The following is a 25044-nucleotide window of genomic DNA, read 5'->3' on the forward strand; positions in this document are numbered from 1 at the left end:
TCCTTGATCTCGCCACACGAGCAGTCGCGCGGATAGCCACCCCTACGCCGCTAGGCGAACCATAATAAGGCAAAACACCATATACGCAGAGAACAGCGCAGCGGGTGAAATGATGGACCCGACTCTGACGGAGCTGCTGCACGCCAACCTGGAGTGGATCTTTGTTGGCGGCAAGGGCGGTGTGGGCAAAACAACCACCTCTTGCGCGTTGGCTACCTTGTTTGCCACGACGCCAATCAGCGATGCCGCGTCGCCAGGAGGCACGCGGCCGCGACGGGTGCTGCTGATCTCGACAGATCCTGCACACAACCTCAGTGATGCCTTCAACCAGCGCTTCGGCCCACATCCGACACCGGTGAAAGGGCTGGAGGAATCCTTGGCTGCCATGGAGGTGGATCCGAAGAACTTCACCCACGGTGCGTTGATGAGTTCCCTGACAGGGACGAAGAGGGACGGCAGTGCTTCGTCCCTGCCCGAGGAAGCGGCGGCAGACGCCGCCCAGCACACCACAACCTTTGCTCGTATCGGTGCAGTTCTCAAGGAGGCGGCGCGCACCATGCCCGGCATCGACGAAATCTCTGTGTTTGCAGAAATCCTGCACTACGTCCGCACGCTGTCCTACGACCTGCTCATCTTCGACACCGCGCCGACAGGCCACACGCTGCGCCTGCTGGCATTGCCACAGACGCTGAACAGTACCTTTGACAAGTTAATGAGCCTGGAGGGCTTGGCGCCGATGATAGAGGCGGCTTCGCACCTTATCGGCTCCAACCTCGGAGATCTCGGTGGTGCTTGCGGTGACACCGCGGGCTCCTGCGAGCAAGCAACAGCTGCGCCTTCGCCGTCGAGCGCAGCTCCCGGCGCGGGCTCGGCGGCTGCGGCCTCGCCACAGAGCAGGTGGTGCATCACCGCAGACGAAGTCCGCTCGACAGCGCTTCACTGGCGTCAGACGATGGAGGAGGTGCAGGCCCGCTTCAGTGACCCGAACCGCACCAGCTTCGTCTGCGTCTGCATTGCCGAATTTTTGAGCGTCTACGAAACAGAGCGGCTTGTGCAGGAGCTCATGAAGTATAACATCGGCTGCGACAGCATCGTGGTGAACCAGCTCGTGCTGAAGCCGTCGTCAGAGCCGCCGTGTCGCATGTGCTCGGCTCGACAGAAGATTCAGGCGAAGTACCTTGAGCAGATTGATCTCCTGTACGAGGACTTCCACGTCGTGAAGATGCCGCTGCTCAGCGACGAGGTGCGCGGCGTCCCGGCACTGAAGAAGTTCGCGCGCTTCTTGCAGGAGCCGTACAGTCCGGAGACACATGGCTACATCGACGTGCAGGAGCCTTGCTAATAAGCCAGAGTGTGTCGATGCCGATGCTGGAAAAAGAGCGTCCCAAATCAGAGTGGGGGTGAGGGCTCCCGCGCTGCACTGATGACAGGACCGTGTGCTCATGCGAGCGCTCTCGACAAGGTTAGGGAAGGGACGGAAGTGCGTGGGAGATGGGCGGGTCGGATGCGCGCGCCTTCCAGCTTCTCTGAAGCCGTTTTTCTTTTTTCCTTTTGATGCTGGTCTGCCGGGCCCTTGCTCTGTGCAACGCCGTGCTACAGCGGGAAAGAGAGACACAAAGATCGAACTTTTCGGCCCCGCTCTTTTCCCTCGAACACCACACATGTGAGCAAACCCAATGACGCAGGCAGCCGGCATACACACGCACATTATGTGCGCGCGCACACAGCGACACTCGCGTTTGCGTGCGCTTCTACGCGTCGTCTTTTTTTTGGGGGGGGGAGTAGGGGCATTTTTTTTATTGCTTGAATGGCTGTCGCCACCGCCTCCCCTGCGACGCCTGGCCACGCGGCGCCCTTCAACTATCTGTGGGTGCTGCAGCAGCGGCTGTTGTTAACGGATACCATCGAGCAAGCTGCCCTCTCTCTTGCCTCGTTGCACGACTCGACCACGCCTCATCACGGTCATGCAGCGCGGCAAAGGTATAGAAGCCCGACTCTCGTGGAGAGGACGGCTCTCGTGTGCCTGCTCGTGGTTGTGAGCCCACTGCTCACCACATGTGCGTCGAGTAGGTGGCCATGCTATTCCTCTATGATGATGACTGTCTGCTGCCTCGCCCGTACCCCGTGCTCGCCAGCGAATGCGTAGACAGCGGCGGACCCGTGCAGAAGAATGGTGGTGGTTGTGGTGCAAGCGCGAGGCCACACGCAGAGGTACAGGTGGAGAGGCACACGCATAGGTGAGGCGCTCTACCGCACTGCTTCGGCGTGGTGCGGTGCTCATCGGCTCTGGACTTACACGCTCTGCTTTACGTGTTTGAATTTTGCTTGACCTCCCGCTTATGTATTTTGGGCGCTGCTTTTCTCCCACTCTCGTCTTCTCATCCCTCTTTTTTGGTCCCCCCACCCATCCATCCGCCTCCCGCGTCTCGCTCTTCTGTTGCTTACTAAATCGGTGCCTGCACAGTGGCCGATCAACACACACACACAAACACTTACACGCACATGAGCAGCTCACGCAGTCACAATCCACCGAGAGCGAACACGTAAAGCACAGGTCTAAGCCGCGGCCTCCGTACAGGCCACCATCGCACGACGAAGGCGGCGAGAAAGAAAGGAGGTGGGGGCTTATAGCCTCTCTCTTCTCGACAGCGACGCACCAATAGAGGTCCTCCAACAACAAAACAAAGAGAGGAGGAGGAGGCGACGGTGACGCGACTGAGCGACAGCACGGCGACGTGTGTGTGTGTGTATCGTTTACGCTTCTCGCCTTCCTTGCTATTGCTGTTGTTCTCGTTGGGTGTGCGAGGGCGAGGCAGGCGGGCAAGAGCGGCTGCGGCACTTCGCTTGCTCGTCTCCTTCGGACCCACTTCGTCCTGCATTCACCCCTGCCCGCTCTCTTCTGCACGTCCCCGCCCTCACGAGCACAGACGCCAGAAGACGCAGGTGTGTGGGGAGGGGAGTCGACAAAAAGGCTCTCCTCCGATCCTCCCGCCCTCCCCTTCCATGCCATCTTTCTCGTTTTCACGCACCACAGTCGCGTAGGCCCCATCGTCTTCCTCCTCAGACACTCGCACAGCCCGTCATTTTCTTTTGCAAGGACGTCTCAGCCCTCCTAGCGGCATGCCCGGGTGTCACGTACCTCCTGCAAGACCGACGCCGCGCGTCGGCGCCCGCTCATTTGAGGACAGCTCGCTGATTTCTTCCACATCTCCGCCGGCAAGCACCATACCCGACGCTACCTGCAAGCGTGCATCAAGTCTCAGTAGAATTCAACTACAACAGCGCCGGGAGGAGCAGCTGCGCCATGCCCTAGAGCGCACAAGCCCGTCCCAGGCGGAGGTATCTGCCGTAGCCGGCGCGGCCTACGTGCAGGCGCTGATGGCGCTCATTGATCAGCATGAGACGACTGTGCAGCAGGTGATAGATAAGATCGACTTCCTGCGCAGGGAACGAGAGGCTCGATACACTGAATTCAAGCAGGAAACGCAGCAGCGTGAGGTTGAGCTGCAGCACCTGCGTAACGAGCGCTCCGACCTGTCTCTGCAGGTACAGGAGGAACGTGAGCGGTCGACGCGGCTGCTGCACGAGAACACAGCACTCTACGCGCATCAAGCCGAGCAGCGAGAGCAACTTGGAAAGCTTGTGGAGTTGTGCCGCGCACGCGGGCAGCGACTGCGCGCTCTCAGCAACCAAAATTCCAGAGTAGCGGGGAGCACCTCGCACCGGCGTCGGCCTCCATCGACCGACGCCGGTGCATCAACAGGGGCTTCGTGTGACGACGCGAGAGCCGCAGATGTCGGGGATGAAGAGAACACTCTAGAGCTGAGCAGGACGGAGGTTGGCACAAAGGGCGCTGGAGCCCCCGCAATGGCGGCCCCCTGCTCGCCTTCGCCTGCGCTCGCGTCTCCACCGGCATCGATGAGCATACACAAGGCTGTTGGTGCCACCACCTCTGCTCGACGTCCAGCACTGTCGCCGTCGCCGGCTGCGCTGGGCACTGTCGCCGAAGATGCCGAGATGGCAGCGTTGCTCAACGTGCCGTACAAGTTGCAGGTGCCCAGCACTCCGTTTGGTCCGTCGGCGCACACCATCACGGCGAACACGGCAGCCGCAACGCACCTGCTGGCTCTCAACGAAGAAGTAAATATGCTTCGCCAGCAACTGGAGGAGCAGCGCATCACGTACGAGCAGGAGCGTGGCGTGAGGACGACTGAGAACGACGAGCTACACCGTCAGCATCTCGAGAAGGAGGCCAAATACCTCGCAACGATCGATCAGCTCGAAGTGCTGCATGAGGAGAGCCTGCGCGACTTGGTGCAGTATCGCCACACCACAGAAAAGCAGCTTCGCGATGTTCGCGGGCAGGTGGATTGGCTGCGCGCAGCACTACAGGAGGCGCTCGATCTGGCGGAGAAGGAGCGTCGCCGGCAGCACAACGAGGTCTACGCTACAGAGCAGCGTATGTCACGCCAGTATTACCCCAAGGTGCAGTCCTTGCACGCAGAGCTGGAGGAATGCCGCCGCGGTGCCCTCGCACAAGCGCAGGAAAACGCCAAAGCCATTGCTCAAAAAGATGCGCTCGTGGCCGAGCTGCGGCAGAAGCTCAAGGCTGAGGTGAGCCACCGAAGGCGCATTGAGGAGCGCTACAAGCTGGAGATGAAGGGTGTGCACAGCGAGCTGGACCTGATGCGGCAGTCACTGCGGCAGATGGAGCGGCGGGTGTACTACCGCGATGTGCGCGATCAGGCCTCCGAGGAGGCACAGCACGAGCTTGAGCGGTACTATGTCTAGAAACGCCAAAGAGCCGCCTCAGAATCGTTGGCGGGGAGGAAAAGGGGGTGGCAGAGGATCGGAAGAGGCAGGAACGTGCATACATGAAGCGAGAAGCCGAGCAGCAGCGACGCAGGAGCAGTCCACACCATGTCGAGCGGCTCGTTGTTTCGAATATGGTGCCTGTGTGTCTGTATCGAACTACCTATCTCCCTGTTACGCGGTCTTCTCCCATTCTCTTTTCGGCTTGACCATACGCCGTGCTCGTACTCGCCGATCGTCAAGCATTTTCGCTCTCGCTACCTCGCAGGGGAGAGGAGGGGGTCCGTCTTTTCATGTCCACTTCTTTCATGGCTTGGCACGCATACCTCTTCGCCTCGCGCCTTAGCTCCTCGGCTGCAGTGAAGGTGAACTGGTAAGCGCGCTCGCTTGCGTGATCTCTCCTCGCTTGTGTTCGTTGCCTTTTCTGGTGTACTTTCTCTCTGCTGTGTGTGTGTGTGTGTGTGTGTGTGTGTGTCGCTGCTTTTCCTTTTCCGTTGTGCGCGCGTGTAGACCTTAGATCTGTGCCAAGGGAAGGGAGGCGTGAAGAGGCCTTCCCTGCTGAGGTGCAAAGAGAGACCGCCACAAGTGCTAGAAAGAACCGACACAACAGCAACACAAAAACTAACGAACATACGGGGATCGGCCCCTCCCTCTCTCCCTCCCGCTTCCGGTGTCCTATTTCACGGCCACCGAGTGCCATCTCCGTTTTATCGCTGTGCCTCCCCTTTCCATCCTCCACCCATGCACGCATGCATCCTTTGACTGAGCGCTAGCGCTGCCACGCCCTTGCTTTTTTCAAATTCTGCTTGTTTTTCTCGCGTGACTATAGGCGAGGCGAAACAACGAGGAAGCAGGTCAAGGGCAAGGCTGCCGTTTGCAGCCCTTGCACCACAAGCGGTGGGACCGAATATGTGTGTGGGGAGTGGGTGGTGGTGGTGGTGGCCGCCCGCCCCATCTCCGGATGTTTTTCGACCTTCTTGCTTTCATGCATTGATGACCCGCACTCAAAACCCTTCCTCATCGCTCTGATTCTCTCTCTGCGCGCACCACGATGGATGGCGCCGCTCCTCTTCCCTTCCGACCACGCATGCACACATGCACACACGCAGCAGCAGTAAAGGAAAAAGAAAAGGAGAAGCTAAGTAAATAAAAAAAAGGCAGGAAGAGAGGGAGAGGCACCTGCGCGGCCACTTGCGCACCGTCACTCCGCGAGGCATACACTACGGCGTGCGCGTGTCTGTGCACGGCGCCTGCTCCTTCCCTCCCCTCCGTCACAGAGATTCTACCGTTTTTTCTTTTCGTGTTTCTCATCAACTTCCTTTATCTCGCTTGCTGTTTTTTTCGTCTTCCCGCTTTTTTCAGAGCAACTCCTCCCACTTCGCTTCCGTCCTGCCAACCGACTCGCGCGCCGCTGTGCCGTGCTGTGCTGCCCATCCCCTCCTGACACCGTTTTTGCGTCGTCTTCGCACGGGAGTGGAGAGCGAAGCGTGCGACGGTGCGCGGTGAAGTTGGTCGAAAGCCGAAGGAAGCGAAACAGAAACACAGACTAAGACGCACAAGAGAGTATTAGGCACACCCGGTAACACGGAACGAAGGCGAGCACGTCTATACATATTGCTCTGCTCTGCTCTTGCGTGAAGGCGCGCACGCGTTCGCACACGCAGCTACAGAAACGCGCGCACTTCAGTTCACCTAACCAAGCGCAGACACGTGCAAACGTAAAAGCGGCAGCCAATTTCGCAGCAGCGGAGGAGGGAAGGAGGGAGGGAGGGGGCCAGCGCTTGGTGCCGCCAGCAGAGGTTTATGAGGTGTTCTTGTCCTCCTTCCCCGGCCTCCTGCTCTCTGCCTCCTTTTCTGTCCATTCGCGGCCTTGGAAAAACGGAGTCTCGCTGGACCCCCCCGCCCCTGGCAACCACCTCCCTTCCTCCCTCTCTGTTGCGCACCATATTTTCTTTCATTTTCTGAGTACATATACGAACGAGAAACACCTGCCATTTTTTTTTTGTTACGTGTCCTCTCTCACGCTTCTACGCTGTGCCGCTTCCCCTCCGGATTATCTCTGACCTGCCTGTCTCCGCCTCACGCTCTCTATCGGTTCCACCCTCTCCTGTTCCCGTCGGTGGGTTTGGGCTACGACTCGCACGGTGCGCATCACTAACTCCTTCGTGGTCTTGACTTCCGCCCGACGTCTCTCTCTCCCAACCCGTTTTGACCCCTTTTTTGGTGTCAGCGCCGTGCTTGTTCTTCGGTGCGCGTGTGCGTGCGTGCGTGTGCGTGGGGGTGTGGGAGCTGCTGGCCATCTTTGCCAACGCGGCCCGTAGTGTGTCTCCCCCAGTCACTCTTTTTCGTTTTCGCTCCTCGTCGGTCTGCAGCGTTTTTTTTTTCCTTTTGAGAAGGTCGCGTTACGCTTCACCGCTCTGTGCAGTACTCCTCCGTCATTCTTTGTTTTACGTAACACACACTGTGTGCGTGTGTGCTTTCTTCCGGTTGGGTTTCTCGCACTAGGAGCTACTTCTGCCGCCTGCACGTTTTTCGGCTGTCCTTCTGTCCTTCCCTCCTTCTCTCTCTCTCGTCGTCGTCTTGCCAGGGTCTTTGACCGCTGCCGCGCAGCGCCGCTAGAGAGAGAGAAAGGTGTGCGTGTGTGTGTGTACCGTTGGGTTAGAATACGATTGCGCTCCCCCTCGCGCGCCAAATCGCGGACGAAGTCGGGGAGCACCGGCAACGTCGTGCGAGTTCGTGGCCGTTTTACGCGGGGCTTTCTCCTACTTGTACCCTTTTGTGTGTGTGTGTGTTTCTTCAACGCCCTAATCTATTTTTCTTATTCGCTACACTTGTGCTTGCCTCGACGGGGGCGTGCCGTGGTGGTGGTATCTGCGTGTGCGCGTGCTATGCAGATCCGCGCTTCCTCCTTCCTATGTAGGGGCACGTAGCAAAAACAAAAAAGGTGTACAAGCAAACGCTGACAGAGGCACCTCACGCAGACAGAAAGCGCAGCGCAGAGGCAGGCACGTTTCTCGATCGTGGCGCCATGCCGCCGAGGCGCTGCCCAAACCGCCTCCTGGTGCTGTGCGCCTCCATCAATGATGTCACAGCATGGCCGTTTTGGAAGTTCTTGCAGATGAAGAAGATTCGCGGCGTGACGGACATGGCGCTGCTCGCCTTCAACAGCGACGGCGGCAGCTTTGAGGCTCGCATCGATGGCGACAGGTACCAGCTCAAGAACTACGCCAAGGTGCGCGGCTACCAGCACGACATGTTTGAGAGCTTCGTGCATCGCTGGCACGATCCGGGCCGAAGCTATTTCGTGTATGGCGGGCATGGTATGGGCGACTATGTGGAGCTAGAGCAGAACCGTGTTTCGCTGCAGGCGCACGAGCTCGCCGACGTCTTCGGCACGCGTGTCTTCGAAGCCGTGCTCTTTGACGCCTGCTTCATGGCGAACCTTGACTGCGCCTATCATCTGCGCCACAACACGCGGTACATCGGTGCCTGTGAGGGGTACATGTGGGAGCCTGACACGGCCCTCGACTACCATGTCTTCAACACCCACAACGCGAGCGCCATGAGCCGCTTCAAAGACCCGCTGCACATCCTCCGCGTTATTCAGGCGGACTACTGCAGCAAGGCGCCGCGTGGCGACTTCACCATCATCGACACCACGCACATTGCGGCGCTGCGGCAGTACGTGCAGGAGCATGTCATGCAGCGCGTTTATGACCGGGCGACCTTCTACAGCCTACCGCAGCGAGAGCGACTGCAGCAAATCGCCGAGGCGTCGATTCAGGCGTCCATATCCCAGTTTGGCCACCCCGGCGGTGACACCAACGTGATGAATGGCGTTGGCAGTGGTACTGGCCGCCCGCGCACCGCCCCATCGTCACCCGAGGTGCTTGCGCTTTCCGCCGCCGGTAGACCGACGCGGCGGCAGCGAATGCTGCAGGCGATTCAGTTTGAGCACTCGCTGTACCCGTCGGAGGTAGACGACAAACAGCTGCTCGACCTCAAGTCGTATCTCACGGACATGCTGCGGGAGGAGCAGCAGCTAAAGGCGTGGGAGGCAGCGGCGCTGGGGCCGCAGCGCCGCATTGCGGCTGGCCGCCGCCGCTTGCGAAGTGATGCACTGCAGCATGGTGGCAGCTCCGGAATCGCCGCCCCCTCCTCCGCCTCGTCCTCCTTCGCCGTCTGGAAGGCGCCGCCGTCGCGGGCGCTGTTTGTTGATCGGCACGGACGGCTGCCTGCTGCCAGCTCTACAGGGTGCTCGCCGTCCATCAACGGTGGCCCAGCCGCAGCAAACGACAAGCAAAAAGAGGCGACGGCGCTCTCTCCTCCAGCCCTTGCAGCCACTCTAACGATGGCAACAGCGCCGCCTCCGTCTCTCTCCACCTCTTACAAGGGCAGCGCGCAGGAGGGGCTAGATCTTTTTCACCAGGTTGTCGTGAGCCACATCCCACCCAAGGCCGCTTCCATCTACGCAACCCAGCTCGGGGGGCTATCCTTAACGGTGCACGAGTACAGTGCCATGTCGCGGCCGGCAGAGCCGTGGTCGGTGGGCTCGAAGAGGTTGCTGAAGCGCCGGGCAAAGCAATTCCTGAAGAACGGCGAACTCTCGGAGGTGGTGATGGAGTCCCCGAAGGCGAGCCCATCCGTCACCAGCGCTGCCCTCGCGGCAACCGTGAACAAGGCGACAGCGACGGCCGCGGCAGTGAAGGGTGCTTCTGCAGGAAAACCCCAGCATGCGACTTCCGCCGCCGCGCTGCCGCTATCACCCAGAACACGAATGCTCTTCCCGGACCAGCGTCTGAGTTTCACGAGCAGCAGTAATGGCACAGACAGCGACAGCTCCTTGCCGCTCAGCTTGTCCGCACCGCTTTCCACCTCATCCACGGATGCATGCAACAGCAGCATGAAAACAGTAATTCTCGACCCGCCACAGCGGGCTGCCTCCTGTACGTCGTTACCCAACTCCAAACAACGTACAAGCGCCTGCTGAGGGCAAGAGAGCGCTATGGTTAGGAGCGTCGCTGGAGAGTGTGCCCCCGGGTGCCAGGGAGGAGGGCACACCTCTCAAGGCATGGCATCACAGCGCCCAGCACACCCCCTCTCTGAGGGAGAGCACAACAGCCCCTCCCCTCTACCCCTGCCAATACCCACCTACCTCTAGTACTGGCAGGGCCAGGTGCCTACGGTGCGAGGAGGTCACAGATATTTATTGCTGCTGATGCCGGCGGCCAGGTCCTGGATGGCGTGGCGCCGGAGCGACCTGCTGCAGTGCACACGTCTGACCCATCCACATGATGGGCAGCGTGTCCGCGCGACTCGAGCGTATCCGACCCCCGGCCCTCGCACTGCCTACTGGTGGGTGGGGAGCCTGAGCCACCGCAAGGGATGCCGCATGTGGCGACCGGTACGACGGTAGCTGCTGCGAGGCGCCCCGTGGGGCGGCGGGGGGTGGCCCGTGTTCGAGGCGGAAGCCGTGCTTGGATGACTGAGTCGGCATATTGCTGTAACGCGTGTCTAGGGCTGCTTCGCACGACGCGATGGGGTGGGGCCCATGACCGGCCGCGCAGTGCCGGAGTGGCGGTGGCGGGGGGCTTCGAGCTCGCGCGCCCTGCGGCGGCGAAACGGACACGTTAAAGCGAACAAAAAAGGAAAAGTTGAGGCTCTGCCTATGCTCGTTGGCGTGCTCAGGCAACTATGCTTTCCCTCCTCATCCGCCTCACGCCATCCGTGAGCCCGTGGGCATGTGCTGGTGTGGGCGTAGAGCAGCAGTGCGTTGTGCTTGTACCGGCGTTTGTGTGTGGCTCGCCCGCTGTGCTTGTGTACGTCTCTCTCGTCTGGCTGTACGTGCGTCTCATCTTCTAATTGCTTTGTATCCGTGTCGGCGCCACCGGCACGGGCTTCCATGCATCTGTTGCACCTGACTCTCTTTTCATTGTACTACACGATCCTCCGCATAAGGCTCGCAGGCATGGCGTGGGGGCCCTTGTACATGTTCCGTGACCAACGAACCAATCAACCCCCTTCGTCTTGTGCACCTCACGGATTTCTCTTCTACTTCTCCTGGCCCTCCCCTCGTGACGGCGCAAGCGCTGGTGTCTTGTGTTGAGTGCTTCGCCTCTGGAAAATGCTATGGATGCTCTTCAGTGCGCTCGTGGTTTGGCCACCCCACCCCTAGCGGTATTGCCACATCTTGCTTGAGGCCCCTGACCCTTCCTTCTGCCCCTGCTCCAACCCATCATTGGAAACGGCGTGTGTGTGTGTTTGCATGGTCGACTGAGGCGTTACGTTGTTTTTCTTCTTGCCGTCCCCCTCTTGGCCGCTGACTTCCAACGGTTGCGTACGCTCACACTCGACACCCCGTACACAGACGCGCATGTACACGGCTTCCGTATGCCTAGTAGGGATATGGAACGAATAGGGAAGCCGATGGCGGTGCGTTGCCGGGCCACGACGTTGCGGTGGGATATTGCTGTCGCTGCGGCACTGTCGCTGCCATTGCTGAGGGGGAGGGCGAGGTCCGACAAGAAGGGAGAAGTAGAAAGAAAGCAGAAGGTGACCCCCTGGGAGTAACTCTTAGAAAACAAAGAGAAAAGAAAGGGAGAAGCACACGCACGCGCACTCGCCGCACGCTTCTTCTGCATGGGGGTGGGCGTGGGTGCGCACGGTAGGCGATGGCGCGTTTGTGCCCATGGATCTGCACGTATGCGTCTGTGGCCGGCGTATGCGGCTCTAGGCCATCCAGTCCTCAAGACGATAGCGAAAGCCCAAGGGCAGAATATGTGGACGAGGGCCACGCTACGGGTACGTGCACAGCGCACAGCGCAGCATTGCGCGACTTCGCACGGCTTGCCTCATCGTCTCGCTTGAATGTTTTACTTGTGCCTTTCTCGGTGTTCTCCCCCCCCCCTACCACCACCACGTCTCTCACTGATGCCCTCCCCTCACTCGTCCATTTCTCCCCCCTGATGGCGTAACCTGATGCGCGTGCGCGTCTACCGCTCTTTGCATGTGTCGGCGTGCTCACTGACCATGGCGTATGTAGCCTTAATTCACGATAGCGTGCGTGCCAGCACCGACCACCACCACCGCTCTCAGAAAAAAGGCGAACGACAAGAAAAGGAGTGCTGCCCAGCGCCACCGAAACGAGAGGTAAGGGGGGAGATACACTGATCGTAGTTTACTTCGGAATAGAGAGAAGGTAGAGGCGTACCTCTCAACACATCACACACCCTCGGTCTTCCTCTCTCTCACCAACGCACGCATACGCGCGCCGACGCTCGCCCGAAGGCGGCCTCTACCATCCCGGTCGCTCTCTTCCAGCACACGTGAAGTTGCTCTTTAGTTCTTGTTCAGCCTCCTGCCTCTGCTCTTCGTTTCTACCCATAGGTAAGGCCCCCGACACACGCATGTACACGTCACGTCGTCATTGCTGCCTCCACTAGCATATCCTCAGTCTCCCCCGCCTTCGCCATCACGCGCCTCTTCTAGTCCGCCATGCCCGGCGAAGGACCATCAACAGTTGTCGTCGCAGCCATGCGACTGGAGCCGCTCTGCTTTGGGGGTTACGAGCACCTCGAAAGTGGCAGCGGCGGCTTTGTGCACCTCATCACCCCACAAGGTGGACGTGTGCGTCTTCACCTGTCGCAGCCCTCTTTCCGAGGTGCTTCACCACCGCTGCAGCAGCAACCACCGCTGTCGCCACGTCTTGACCATTTACCCACATTCCCTCCATCCCGGCCCCTTGGTTGTAAGTCCACACAGAAGGTTGCAGCACCCGCAGCTGCCCTGACAGATGCCCGGCGGGCCCCGGAGGATGCAGCAGGGCCGCAGACGTTGACGGCTGCTGCTGCTGCTGCTACGATGCCATCGGCACCCCCGGAGGGGTTCGAAGTGGAATTCCTCTCGTCGTCGTCCTCCGTGGCGTCTTCGGCGGTACCATCGCGCGCGACGTCGAGAGGGGCGTCGCCGCCGTCAGAAGCTGCTGCTATCGAGGAGATCGATGCGGAACACGCGCCAGCAGATGCCTCTGACGCTGGCGACAGCAAGCCCACGGTGTCGAGTGACACCGCAGGTGCACTCGGAGTCACGACTTCGGAGGACCAACCCGTGCCGCTCACGTTTGCCCACGGCGCGGAGCTGACGGCGTCGGCGGCGTCGATGGCTGAGCTCGATGATGAGCTGACCCGGTGCGCTTTGCTTCTATTCGACGGCAGGCTCCCTCAGCAGCCACCGCCGCCGGGGCAGGCGGAAGCGCCTCGGCGGCGGTGGCCGGAAGCGGTCAACTACCACCGTGCCGTCTTGCTGGGCTACGACGACGCCGGATTCGCGTACATGGACGCGCAGGCGTTTGCGCAGCGGGTGCCGCCGCCGCAGGGATGGCGACTGTGCCCCCTCCCGCTGCTGGTGTGTGCGGTGGCGAAGCTGGCTCACTTTTATCGGGGTGCGGAGTCGGACGACACAACGAGCGAGCAGAGCACCGCCGCCGGCGCCTCTGGCGCTGCACTGCGCTACCCGGTGCTGCCGAGGCCCGCAAGGACAGCTGCTGCTGGGGGAAGCGGTGGACTTGAGAACGCACAGTCGAGCCGCGATGGTATTACTGGCGCAACCTTACCCTCACCTTCTTACCCGGCCCCCGCGTCTGGCGAGCCGTCGCCGTCCACGTCATCGGCTACAACGCCGCCTGTCCCGCCCTCGACATCACCTGCGTACCTGAGCCCGCCCCTGCGCTGGAGTCTGCCGATGTGCGGCCACGCACCCTCGCTGAACTTGCAGCAACTATTCCGAGTGCAGCCGAACCGCGTGTATCAGCTGGCACGGCCGCCTGAGGAGGTGGTGTTTCTCGGCGTCGCATTTGGAATCCCGTGGATTAGGCCAGTTGTGTCGGCTACCGCAACGGCCCCTGATGCAGCGCCGCCGCAGGTGGAAACGTGTCACGATGTCGTACTTCACGCAACTGACCCCTCGACTTCATCGCCGGCATCGCAACCGCCGGCCGGGTATCGCTGGAAGGACACGCGTGCGTGGGCGGTACCGCTCATTGGGTGCCACGATGCATGCGACATTCGCGGTCGCCACGGTCTGGTAGACCCGCCGCCAGGTGCGACGGGGGTGTCCCCTGCTGCTGCCGTCGCCGACGCCGAAGGATCTGCACCTCCCTCTGCGCTGTCATCAGCTGCTACTGTAGCGCCGCCCGAGAAGTCGTGGCAGGAAACATCGCTGCGGCCCAGTGAGGCTGACGAGCAGAACAGCGGCACGCCCGCTCCTCTCTCACTGTCACCTCCGTCGCCCTCGCCGAAACCGCTCACCGCCGCTGCGCTGCTGTTTGTAAAAGAAGGCACCCGTGTCTTCGTGCCTGGCCGCTTCGGTGTAATGCTAGAGTGCAACACCAATTCGGCGCTGATGGAGGCGCATTTCGGCGTCGTGCACGGTGATCAGCTTGTACCGCGCGCCCTGTCGTCTCACGCTGCCGCTGCGCAGCTCTCCGGCGCACCAAAGCCAGGCAAGACGACGACCCCATCACTGCCACCTGGGCCCTTCATTGTGATGGGGCTGTACGGCCGCAACGTGCTCGTGCTAATAGCCGATGGCGAGGGGCAGACTGCAGTGCAGATTCACGTTACGCGCGGCGTCGCAGAGGTCGCGGAGGCGTTTCGAAAAGTGGCAGGGGCGCCACTGCCGCCGCCTGCGCTGCCGCTGGAGCCACTCAGCGTGCCTGCATCGCCACCTGAGCCGACAATGGTCGCCGAGGCTGCTGCTGCTCCTCGCTTGGTGGCCAAAGACGAAGTCTCGCAGGAGAGGCCGCAGGCGCCGGAGACAGAGCGACGGGAGGACCAGGCAGGACCCGTGCCTGGTGCAGTGACTTGCATCGTGGCTGAGGGGACCGACGCCTTCATGGCCCCTGCAGCAGATACTGCTGCTGCTGCCGCCGAAGCGCAGTTATGCAAGGGTAAGGACGTGGGTATGCTGGGTGTGGAGGGGATGCGTAACGAAGTTGGTAGCGCTACACGGGTAGCCGATGGGGTGTGCAATGGTGGGCCGCCGCCGGTCAAAAAAGTGATTCTGACCGACCTTCACAAAGCTGGTGAGAACGCTGCGCATGCCTCCTCGAGTGTTGTCGTGGAGATATCGCAAGGGGTCTCGACATCGGCCGCTTCTGCACCGCACGCAGGGCGATGTTCGTCAACGACAGCGTCCTCGGCGTCTTCGAGTTCCTTCGACTCACAGGCTTCACAGCAACTCCGGCAGCAGCAGCAGAGTCGGTTGGAGCAGGTCGGAGAGGAAGAGGCACACCGTTCAGGCCCTTCCACAGGGAGAGCCAGCGCACCGAGCACTCCCACTGATAAAGTTGTGGTGAAGGCGGCTGAGGTATGGCCAACTTCTGCGGCGCAGCTGCTTGAGTCTGCGGAGGAGGTGACGGTTGTGCCCGCCGTGACGTCGTCCACAGAGGATGCGCTTCCGCTGATGACCCTATCAGCGGCCGAACATGCCATGACCTCCGAGAGCGGCGAAGGAGTCTTTCAGGCGGAGGCTGCTGGCGCTGTCGTCGAATCCGCGAACACCAAGACACATGGAGAGAAATACGTGCACTATCACGACGACGGAGTGATCTCTGCTGATGCTTTGCTGCACGGGCACTCCCTGCTGCAACTGCCTGAGAAGGACCTCAGCGCGCTAGAAGGTGGAAGGGAGAAGCACCCGCAGCCGGGAAGCAGCTTCTCGGCCCAGTTTTTCGCCGACCACACACCGAGCTTGCTCCCGGCCTCGTCATCGATGCCGCAACCATCGCAACATCAGCATACAGACGACGCGCAGGGGGCGGCGCTAGGCACGGAGGTGAGCTTCGATGAAGATGGGGCCGACGTGCGCCGTCTTCCTGCGACACCGGAGAGTGATTGCGAAGAGCGAGTGCAGCACGTGAGCGGCGCAGATGCTGATGATATTGCCGGGCCAGTTATTGCATCCCACGCATCATGTTTGTTGGCGTCGGTGGAACAGCAGCGATGGATCAATCAGGCACCTCCCTTTTGCCATGTTGCCATTCCAGCCGGTGAGGAGGTGGCGGCGACGACAGCGACGGCACGCTCAGCAACGGCTTTCACACCTTTCCACTCTCCGCCACCAGCGAGCCCTGCAGACCTCCAGGCAGCACCTCGAGTTGGGGATGCACAGGGGACATCTTACCCCACTTCAGACCCCTCACCATGCGCGGCGGCTGTCGGGCTGCAGCACTACTCAGCGGCGACGCCATTTACCAACTTCCTGAAGGCGTACGCAGTCTTCGTACTCGGCACACATGGAGCAACAAGCAGAGGCGAGAGCAAGCAGCTGTGCAACGGCACAGCGCCGCACATGAACGAGTGCGCAGCGAGGGCAGGGGAAGCTTCGCGGGGCGTAGCGGAACTCGCTTCGATACTCGACTTCTACCGTGAGCGACCGCTGGCGCGCATCATGGAGGCCACAGCTATTCAGCGGCGCTGTCGTGCGGCGTGGAATGCGGTCATCGTATCGACACCTGCCTCTGCTGCAGCGCAAGCTGTGAGCGACTTGCAGGTGTGCAAGCTGAAGGCATCTGCGTCGACGACGGCTTTTACGGAACTCTGCGTTGATGAGCTCGTATCGCTGCTGGCTATCGTGCATCATCCGTCACCGAGACAGGATGGATGATACACCGCGGTGACCGCATGCACGGGAGATGGCGGCTCTCCATCTCCCTCTCTTTTTGTGAGTGGCCCCTCCTTACACACACACACACACACACACATACACACACACGTGCACGAGGAGGGATGGACGGATGGGTGAGGTTGCCTGCCCCATCGCTTCGCAAACACAGCCGAGGTGTCTGTGTGCCTGTGTGCGGAATGTGTGTGTAGCCGCGGCTCGCATATACCTACTTCTTTTTTCCATGGCTTCCTGTGTGCGGCTGGCACATCCGTGACGTGTTTCGTCAAACAACAACAGCGGCATAAAGCGAAGCGCATATGCTCGCATGAGCTGCTGCTGATCTCGCGCCTTTTAAAAAGTTCTCGGTCGCGCTTGCTCCACTGCTGCCCATCACCGGCTGGGAAAGAGTACGGCGCAATGACGCCGATGGATGCACGCCACGCATCCTGATATATGGCGCACTTGAAGACACAGACCGCTCTCTCACCGTTATGTATGCACGATGCTTCTCTTTTTGTGCTCGGTGCGACTTTTCTATAGTGTCGCCACTCCTGTTATTGCTGCCTCCGCTTACCCTCTCGCCCGCGATACGCCGCTGCCACGAAAGCGGTTGTGCCGGTGCGAGATCCTGCGCATGTCTCGGCAGCAACGCTGCCTTCTACTTCTCTTGCTCTTCTTAAACGGTTTCTCTTGTGCTCTTGCAGCCCACACACCCACACTCCGTGACACGTGACCGCCGCCTCCGCCCCTTCTACCCTTCGTGCCACCGCCACCCAGCGTCACCGTAGTTCCGGCATCTGTCTTTGGTAGCCAAGAGGTTTATCGGTGCACCATGAGCACGCCCAGGGACGATGCGGCGGGCGTGGGATGCTTGCTGCCTCCGCACGGGCCAGCCAACATGATGTCGACGTACATGACTCGCTACGACTACGACTACAACCGCGATCCCCGTCTGGCAGGCAGCGACGGCGGCAGTGGGCGCGGCTTCAAGCAGGAAATAAGCGGCGAAGTGCGCAACCGCCCCATCTTTGCCTACGGTGTTGACACAGGCGACCGCGACGACCGCACTATCTACCAAGTAGACTACACAAACAAGGACCGCTCCGTGAAGAATATGGCCTGGCTGGCCGCCACGCTGACAGATTCAGCCGCTTCTGCAGCTGCGGCAAGGATTAGAGGCCAGGATAACGGCACGGCGTACCAGCACAACTGGTATCTCCCCGCTGTCTCCGCTCACATTGTCTTGGCGGACGGTAGCCATCCGCATACAGTGTACCAGGATGACTACCAGGCACCCCGGCACGTCGCTGATGGCGCCGTGCATGATCCGGTGTGCTACGCGGGAGCCGCCACTGCCGCCTACAATGCGGATCTGCTCAAGCCGCACGGCGTGATGGAGGACGACGGCGCCGACCTCGCGCCGAAGATCACATCAAAGGATTCGCTGCTGCCACGGAAACACGCGAGCTCCAACGCTACGTGGACGCCAGTCTTCGAGAACACCGCTGACCACCGCCACACGTGGAATGATTGCGTGCCTGGGGACGGTGTGATGGGCACATACACGTGCACCTCCTGGGATTACGGCGACACGAGTCAGGCTCACCCCTCGCAGCTGCCGCTGAGCCTGGCGCGCAGTCTTGCAGCCCACAACCTGGACGCCTCCGCGAACCCGGACAAGGCAGCGCTGCTGCGCCGTCTCGCCGGAAGGCACTACTCCTCTAGGACGCTGCGCGGATCATCGAGCGGTGCTCCGCTGGACACGAACGACCGCACGAACCCGCAGTTTCTGTCAACGGCGGAGCAGAAGCGGTGCGCGGTGAGCCGGCGCCTTGAGAAGGAGCACTACGTCACCATGTCCATCTACAAGAGCGACTTCATTGATCAGGGGCTGCTGCCAGAGCTGCCCGGAAACCCTGGCGGGCCGGCGGACGCTCGCGACACTCACACCAGCCCCGTGGCCACTGCGGGGGAGATGATGGCCGGCCAGCTAACAAACGCGACGCGCGAGCTGGGCTTGCTGCGCAACGCGCACGGCACCCTCAAGTCCAGCGAGGCGCACGCTGCGTCGCGGGTGAGCACCGGCGTTTTGTCAGCGATGCGCGCGATGGAGAAGGCGGCCTCGATCGACAAGGCCGACCCGCACTGCCACAAGCTCCGTGAGTAGTTGCAGCCTTTCTTCCCTTCAACCTTCGCCTTCTCTGTCTCGCACCACCGCCGTGGTCCGTCCATCTCTGCCCTGTCGATGCGCACACGGACGCTCGGATGTGTATGCGCGTGGGTAGGCAATGTGCTTGCCGTTGTTGCCGTCCGCCTAGCGTCTTTCGCCTTCATGCCGCGTTTGCCTGCGTGTTGTTTGTAGTGTGTTGTGGGCAACTTCCCTGCCGTTCTAACGCCCTTTTCTGCCGGCCCTGGTTGTAATGTACACTGTCGCTTCTCTTCTTTTTGTGTGCTTTCACGTTTTTTTTTCACCCGTTTCCATGTAAATTACAAGCAAGCGAAGGCACGCATACGCACCAGCTCACGGCAGGGAACGAAAAGCTACACTCACGCACACCGATCGGTCCTCCTCGATATCCGGTGTGTGTGTCGAGGGGGGGTGGAGGAGGCGTCATGCGCATTCCTGTTGCCGTGTCCGTCTTGTTTTTCTCGCGCCCCTTCCCGCTTGTGCATTTTATGCCCTTTTTCCATGTTCCTTGGCTGTGCGGCATCGACGTTTTTTTTTGGTTTCTTGCTGCATGTGATTTGTATCTTCTTGCCAGCGTCCGCGTGTGCGTGTCTCTATCTGTGCTTGTGCGCTCAAAGCCTCTGTCGCGCCTCCGCGCGCGTGCCGGGCGCCTCACGGAGCTCTCTGCCCCGTCCCCTTCTTTTTTTTTCGACAGCAGCCACCTGGATGTTCAACAGGAAGGAGACGGCACTTGTTTGATGGCTTCCCTTCATCTTGTGGTGCTCATGTAGTGTGTGGCGGCACTGCACATGCGGAGGTGGTGGGGCGGCAGACGATGCACGCAAAATATGCGTGCGCGCGACACAGAGCGGGAGCATGCGGAGAAGAGTGATCGCGTCCAGCTCGCACGTGCAGACACGCACGCGGGCGCTCTTCACGCTTCATGCGAACATTTTTTTGCTTGTTGCGATTTGCTGCGTTGATCCCCGCCAGCAGCGTTGGTTTTGTTGTTCTTCCTTTAGTCATGAGTGCATTGCCCCCCCCCTCCCCCACTCCTGCAGGCGGGCGGGCGGGGATGCACGGTGACGGCCAAAGAATGAAGTAAAAAAGCGATGGCTGGGAGCTGCTGCGTCCGTGGCACTGCGCAGCGATGCAGCGAACAGGAACCGAAAGGCAGTGCTGCTGGAGGGCACGCGCGCAATGCTGCGTTTTCCAACTCCTTGCGCTTGCGCAGGCCACGCTCGCACATCCGGTGATGCACACAACAGCTTACATTCTTGCTCTGGCCCTCCCATTCCCCCCCCCCTTACGCACCGCGCACACATCATCCACCTCTCTCGCTCTCTCACTCTGTGTGTGCGTGCGTGCCCCTCCTTCTCTTCCCACGTTCATATCCTCATTGCGCCATCTGCCACGCAGTCAAACTCCCTAATTTTTTTATTTGTGTCGTTGCTCCGTTTTCGCTGTACCTCCTCTTGCCGTCTGTTTCCTCCTTCAACTGCCACATCCAGTCACGCCTCCTCCCCGCCGCCTCCGCCTATCACGCTCATCGCTCTTGCTCTCGCTGTGTTCTCGGATTGTTGTGCTGCTCCCTGTCTTGGGCTCTCTTCACTACTCCGACGGCGACTTTGTGTTTTTTTTCCCTCCAACTGCCGTCGTCCATAACGGCGAAGGCGACGGCAAGCGGGTACCATCCCTCACGCACACTCACACACAATCCCCTTCCCCATCACCACCGTCTTGAGTCATGGCCGCCGCTGATCAACTCCGGTACGCGGCGCAGATGATCGAGCTGGCGCGCAGCGAAGAGAGGGAGGACGGAAACCCGCTCACGGCGGTGCGCTGCTACACAACGGCGATGGAGGTTATCGCGTCAGAGGCGTCTAAGCGCGCGGCGACGATTGAGAGCAATGAAGCGCGCCGTTTCTTTCTCTTTCAAGTCCGATCGAAGCTGGAGATGTACCACGAACGCGCGGAGCTGCTCCTGCAAGTCGCGAACGGATCGGGGCTGCTCGACAAGCCCAGCTTCGGCAACGGCGACGTCTCGGCTTTTCAAACTAACTACCCACCCGCGCTCTTCGCGTCAGCGGTGGCGAATGAGAATAGCAACACCGGCAATGGCGGAGTCGGGTCGTGCAGCACGGGCGGTGGCTTCAGTGTACTCGGGATTCCGCTTCAGCCCCAACGGATGGCTCCCTCTGCTCTTCCCACACAAACTCAATCCAGCTATGACGACTCCAAGGAACCGCCGATGAGCTGCTACCTGAAGCCCGACGACGACGCAACCGCGGAACCGCCGCCGGTGACACCAGAGCTGGATCTTGACGAACTCATGAAGAACCTCGGCGCACCACCAGAGTCGTAGAGGCGAGAAGGGTGATGGGGACGAAGTAGCCGAGAGGCGTGCGCGCATAAGTGAGTCGGTGTGCGTCGGAGTGCGCACCAAGATCTAAATCGAATCTTTTTCTGTTGTTGATATTTCTTTCCCCCTCTCGTCTTATTACCATCATTCTGTTGGGGCTTCTGGGGGTGTGGGCATGCGAAGCGGTGAGCGGGAGGAGTAGGCAGGGGGGGGCATGCACCCACATATATTTTGTTGTTCTGCATCCCTTGTACTTGCCGTCGTCTCGTTTTCTGCGTAATGGTTTGTTTGTGTGAGCGCCCGTGATGAGGCCTCTCTTCGTTCTTTGCGTCTCGGCCCCCCACCGAGCGCCCTCCTCACTGCCTTTCACTATGTGGGCTCTTGTTTTGTGCGTGGGGTTTGTGTAGAGGGTCGCTCAATCTCCCTCTGCGCATGCCGCCCTTACGTTCTGACTTTGTGTTAGCTCCCTCCCTCCTCTTCCGCTTTCGCCAGCACTCACCCACCCGCACTCTTTTGACTTCCTCTCCGTGTGTGCATCTCTGGTGCTTCCTCCAAGACGAGTGCGCGAGTTCCCCCCCCTCTCCCTTCGCTCCTCCACTCACCGATGACCCACACGAGAACACGAGCACAGCTTCTCTGCCAGTTGTTCGCCGAAACATTCTCCTGATCTCGCTCATGTCCGCCCTGCTTTTTTCATGGCTTTCGCCCCTCGTCCTCCTCCTCCGGCACGCACGCACACGCACACACAGACACACGCGCGCGCCTCCTCTTCTATGTTCGCGCGTTTCCCTTTGTTGTTTGGTTGTGTCTCGCCGTTCTCTTCCGTCGTGTGGAGGCGCTCCTTTCGGATGCCTCCACCTGTGCAATACTCTCCGTCCTCTCGGTAGTGTGCACCTTGGCGTGCGCGCTCGTCTCCACGCACCCAGCATCGCACACACTAAGATGGACAAGACGAACACCTTTGAGGTTGAGCGCATCGGCAGGCAAGCCCACTGGGAGGCACAGAGAAGGAACATGCCAGCATATCGTCGATGCCGCCTTATCGGACTTACCCAGGAAGGCGACTGGATAATCTAGGTCGTCAAGAGAGCGACATCTACGGCAGCGCATCGGCATGTGTGTTGTGTGCATCGCCGCCGTACATACTGGGCATCGCTCTCGGGCGATGCTCGCCTGGAACGCCAACACCCTACGGTGTATGCGAAGGGCTTACCGGCGCGGGTGGCGGCGCCACCGCCATTTCCGCGCGCCCCACTTTGCTTTCCATATTTTTTTTTTCCCGTGGCCTATCATGGGAAGAGGACGAAAGGGGTGCAGACTAGCCTTGGCCGTGCGCTCTCTTCCCACCTACCCAACACTTGCGATGCGAAAGAAAACGGCCCAAAACAACGCTTCCTCTGTACACTCTTTCTCCTCGCTCACTCGCACTCTCTCCTGGCTGCCCCATCATCCATCATTCATCCCCTCCATCCCATCACGCTCTATCTGTTACCTTGCGAACACTCTTCGGCTGTCTTTTTACCCTTGCTTCCCTCCCTTTCGAACGAGCGCAGTTTCTCATCTCCCGCCGCGCGCAACGATGGCCACCATTGGCATGTTCAACGAGGAGGGCGAGAATGTTGACCTCTACATCCCGCGCAAGTGCCACGCGACCAACACGCTGATTGAGGCGCACGACCACGCCGCCGTGCAGATCTCGATCGCGAACGTTGGCCCGAACGGCGTGATCAACGGCACGACGACGACGCTGTGCATTGCTGGCTACCTGCGCTCGCAGGGCGAGTCGGACCACGCGATCAACCACATCACGATCGACCGCGGCATCATGCGCATCAAGACCGGCAAGCCGAAGCGTGCGTCCAAGTCGAAGTCGAAGAAGCCCGCCGCGAAGGGCGCCGCCGCTGGCGCTGCTGCCCAGAAGGGTGGCCGCCCGTCTGTTCAGAAGGGTGCGCGCCCGGCTTCGCAGAAGGGTGCCCGCCCGCCAACGCAGAAGGGTGCCCGCCCGCCTACGCAGAAGGGTGCCCGCCCGCCTGCGCAGAAGGGTGCCGCTCCGGCTCGCAAGAACCGCGCTTAAGGCAGTTCAAAGGGGGGAGAGCGCCGTTTAAAGAAGGCAAAGGCAAGCGGGAGCGCATGCGACTTGGTGTGTGCCTGCGTATGTGTCTGTGTACAGCTTGGTCTAGACCTACCGCAAGGGAAAGGGGGAGGGGCGAGGTGAGGACGCAGAGTCATGAAAAGAAGAGGTAGTGACGCGGGGTGTCCGCCTGCGCGGCGCCCGTTTTCTCTCTGTGCACCTCCTACGTGACACACCTCACCCCCTGTGCTGGGCCGCGTTGCGCATGGACCGTGGCCTTTGTGCGATATCTTCGTGCAGCGCACCGGTGGCAGCTTCGTCGCCTCCATGACTGCACGACACTGCTAGACGAGCCGGCAGCCGACGCGGTGCGACGACACACACACACACACACACGCACATGCTTACCGAACACCTTTGGTGCGTTGCTGAAATCTGTGTTTTATAATTTTTCCTTTCTTCTCTCTTCGTGCTTCTCTCTCTGGCGCTCTCGCAAAGGCTTGCTTGCCCGCTTGCGTTGTCCTCTTCGCCTCTCTTTTGCCCTCCTCCCGCTCGCTCGACGAGGTGACGGTGAGCGGTAGGCCAGGTGGGGGGTGGGAGGCGAGGACGATGATGACAGAGGATGTGGCGAGCAACCCGGGCGTGAGAGTGGGAGAGCGAATGTGTGTGAGAGAGGTTCATTTCTTCGAAAAAAAAAACACAAAAAGAGCGACACCACGCAGCTCCAAAGGTTGGCAGGCGCGCACAACATGCACAGGCGTGTCGGTGGCGGCGGTGTCGGCGCTTGCCGAGGCACCTATGCGAACCGCAGCAACAAAACGTGCGCTAGGCCGGCTGTGAAGGTACGCAGCAGCGCGTGAGCATGCACAAGTGTGTGACACTGCTCAGGGCATACCCTCGCCATACGCACCCGTACTGGGTTTCCATGCGAAAATGCCGCCTACCACGAAGCGAGGCAGAGGACGTACAGTGCACACCTGACTCGACTTACTTCGCCGCTTGTTCGTCTCCTGACCGCCTTTGTGTTTTGTTTTTCTACGTCCCTGCCTTGCACTGGCCGACTCGCAACGCTGGCAACAACACATGCCACACCGCTCATGATCACTACGCGACCACCACGCCACCATTTATCTCCTACCTATTCCTCAACAGTGTGCCCACACTACACCTTTGCTCAGCCTCAAGTCTATTCCTCTCTCAGCTCCATCTCCCGCCGCGCGCAACGATGGCCACCATTGGCATGTTCAACGAGGAGGGCGAGAATGTTGACCTCTACATCCCGCGCAAGTGCCACGCGACCAACACGCTGATTGAGGCGCACGACCACGCCGCCGTGCAGATCTCGATCGCGAACGTTGGCCCGAACGGCGTGATCAACGGCACGACGACGACGCTGTGCATTGCTGGCTACCTGCGCTCGCAGGGCGAGTCGGACCACGCGATCAACCACATCACGATCGACCGCGGCATCATGCGCATCAAGACCGGCAAGCCGAAGCGTGCGTCCAAGTCGAAGTCGAAGAAGCCCGCCGCGAAGGGCGCCGCCGCTGGCGCTGCTGCCCAGAAGGGTGGCCGCCCGTCTGTTCAGAAGGGTGCGCGCCCGGCTTCGCAGAAGGGTGCCCGCCCGCCAACGCAGAAGGGTGCCCGCCCGCCTACGCAGAAGGGTGCCCGCCCGCCTACGCAGAAGGGTGCCCGCCCGCCTGCGCAGAAGGGTGCCGCTCCGGCTCGCAAGAACCGCGCTTAAGGCAGTTCAAAGGGGGAGGGGCGAAGTTTGACAACAACGAAGCAACAGAACAACGAGAAGGGAAGACACCGCTAAACGCCGCAGCGCGAGAGTGCGCTCGGACAGGCACACGCAGCCTCTTTCTCACTCGCCCTGTCTGCCTTTGTGCCGCTAATCCGTGTCCGCCTCACACCCCCGCCTTCTCTCGGCTCCCTTGTGCGCGCGCCTTTTTGTGCTTCCCATCG

The 25044-nt window shown here is 60.6% G+C and overlaps 8 protein-coding genes across 8 annotated transcripts; all 8 read left to right on the forward strand.

Annotated features, from left to right (window-relative positions):
- Positions 1-112: 112 nt before the first annotated feature.
- On the forward strand, positions 113-1342 carry LINJ_11_0710 (anion-transporting ATPase-like protein; the record flags this gene model as incomplete). Its single annotated transcript, XM_001463834.1, has 1 exon — positions 113-1342. One exon carries the CDS (start codon positions 113-115, stop codon positions 1340-1342), a length of 1230 nt encoding a protein of 409 aa, XP_001463871.1.
- A 1778-nt stretch (positions 1343-3120) lies between these two features.
- On the forward strand, positions 3121-4791 carry LINJ_11_0720 (conserved hypothetical protein; the record flags this gene model as incomplete). Its single annotated transcript, XM_001463835.2, has 1 exon — positions 3121-4791. One exon carries the CDS (start codon positions 3121-3123, stop codon positions 4789-4791), a length of 1671 nt encoding a protein of 556 aa, XP_001463872.2.
- A 3049-nt stretch (positions 4792-7840) lies between these two features.
- Positions 7841-9802, forward strand: LINJ_11_0730 (PUF nine target 1; the record flags this gene model as incomplete). The annotated part of the gene is made up of 1 exon (XM_001463836.1): positions 7841-9802. The coding sequence occupies one exon, from the start codon at positions 7841-7843 to the stop codon at positions 9800-9802; it is 1962 nt and encodes a 653-aa protein (XP_001463873.1).
- Positions 9803-12672: 2870 nt separating this feature from the next.
- LINJ_11_0740 (conserved hypothetical protein) lies at positions 12673-16476 on the forward strand (the record flags this gene model as incomplete). Its single annotated transcript, XM_001463837.1, has 1 exon — positions 12673-16476. The coding sequence occupies one exon, from the start codon at positions 12673-12675 to the stop codon at positions 16474-16476; it is 3804 nt and encodes a 1267-aa protein (XP_001463874.1).
- An 832-nt stretch (positions 16477-17308) lies between these two features.
- On the forward strand, positions 17309-18643 carry LINJ_11_0750 (conserved hypothetical protein; the record flags this gene model as incomplete). The annotated part of the gene is made up of 1 exon (XM_001463838.1): positions 17309-18643. The coding sequence occupies one exon, from the start codon at positions 17309-17311 to the stop codon at positions 18641-18643; it is 1335 nt and encodes a 444-aa protein (XP_001463875.1).
- A 1747-nt stretch (positions 18644-20390) lies between these two features.
- On the forward strand, positions 20391-21008 carry LINJ_11_0760 (conserved hypothetical protein; the record flags this gene model as incomplete). Its single annotated transcript, XM_001463839.1, has 1 exon — positions 20391-21008. The coding sequence occupies one exon, from the start codon at positions 20391-20393 to the stop codon at positions 21006-21008; it is 618 nt and encodes a 205-aa protein (XP_001463876.1).
- A 1576-nt stretch (positions 21009-22584) lies between these two features.
- On the forward strand, positions 22585-23079 carry LINJ_11_0770 (putative 40S ribosomal protein S21; the record flags this gene model as incomplete). Its single annotated transcript, XM_001463840.1, has 1 exon — positions 22585-23079. One exon carries the CDS (start codon positions 22585-22587, stop codon positions 23077-23079), a length of 495 nt encoding a protein of 164 aa, XP_001463877.1.
- Positions 23080-23938: 859 nt separating this feature from the next.
- LINJ_11_0780 (putative 40S ribosomal protein S21) lies at positions 23939-24820 on the forward strand (the record flags this gene model as incomplete). The annotated part of the gene is made up of 1 exon (XM_001463841.1): positions 23939-24820. The coding sequence occupies one exon, from the start codon at positions 23939-23941 to the stop codon at positions 24818-24820; it is 882 nt and encodes a 293-aa protein (XP_001463878.1).
- Between the last annotated feature and the right edge of the window lie 224 nt (positions 24821-25044).

Source organism: Leishmania infantum, chromosome 11, assembly GCF_000002875.2.
Source record: "Leishmania infantum JPCM5 genome chromosome 11".
NCBI lineage: Eukaryota > Euglenozoa > Kinetoplastea > Trypanosomatida > Trypanosomatidae > Leishmania > Leishmania infantum.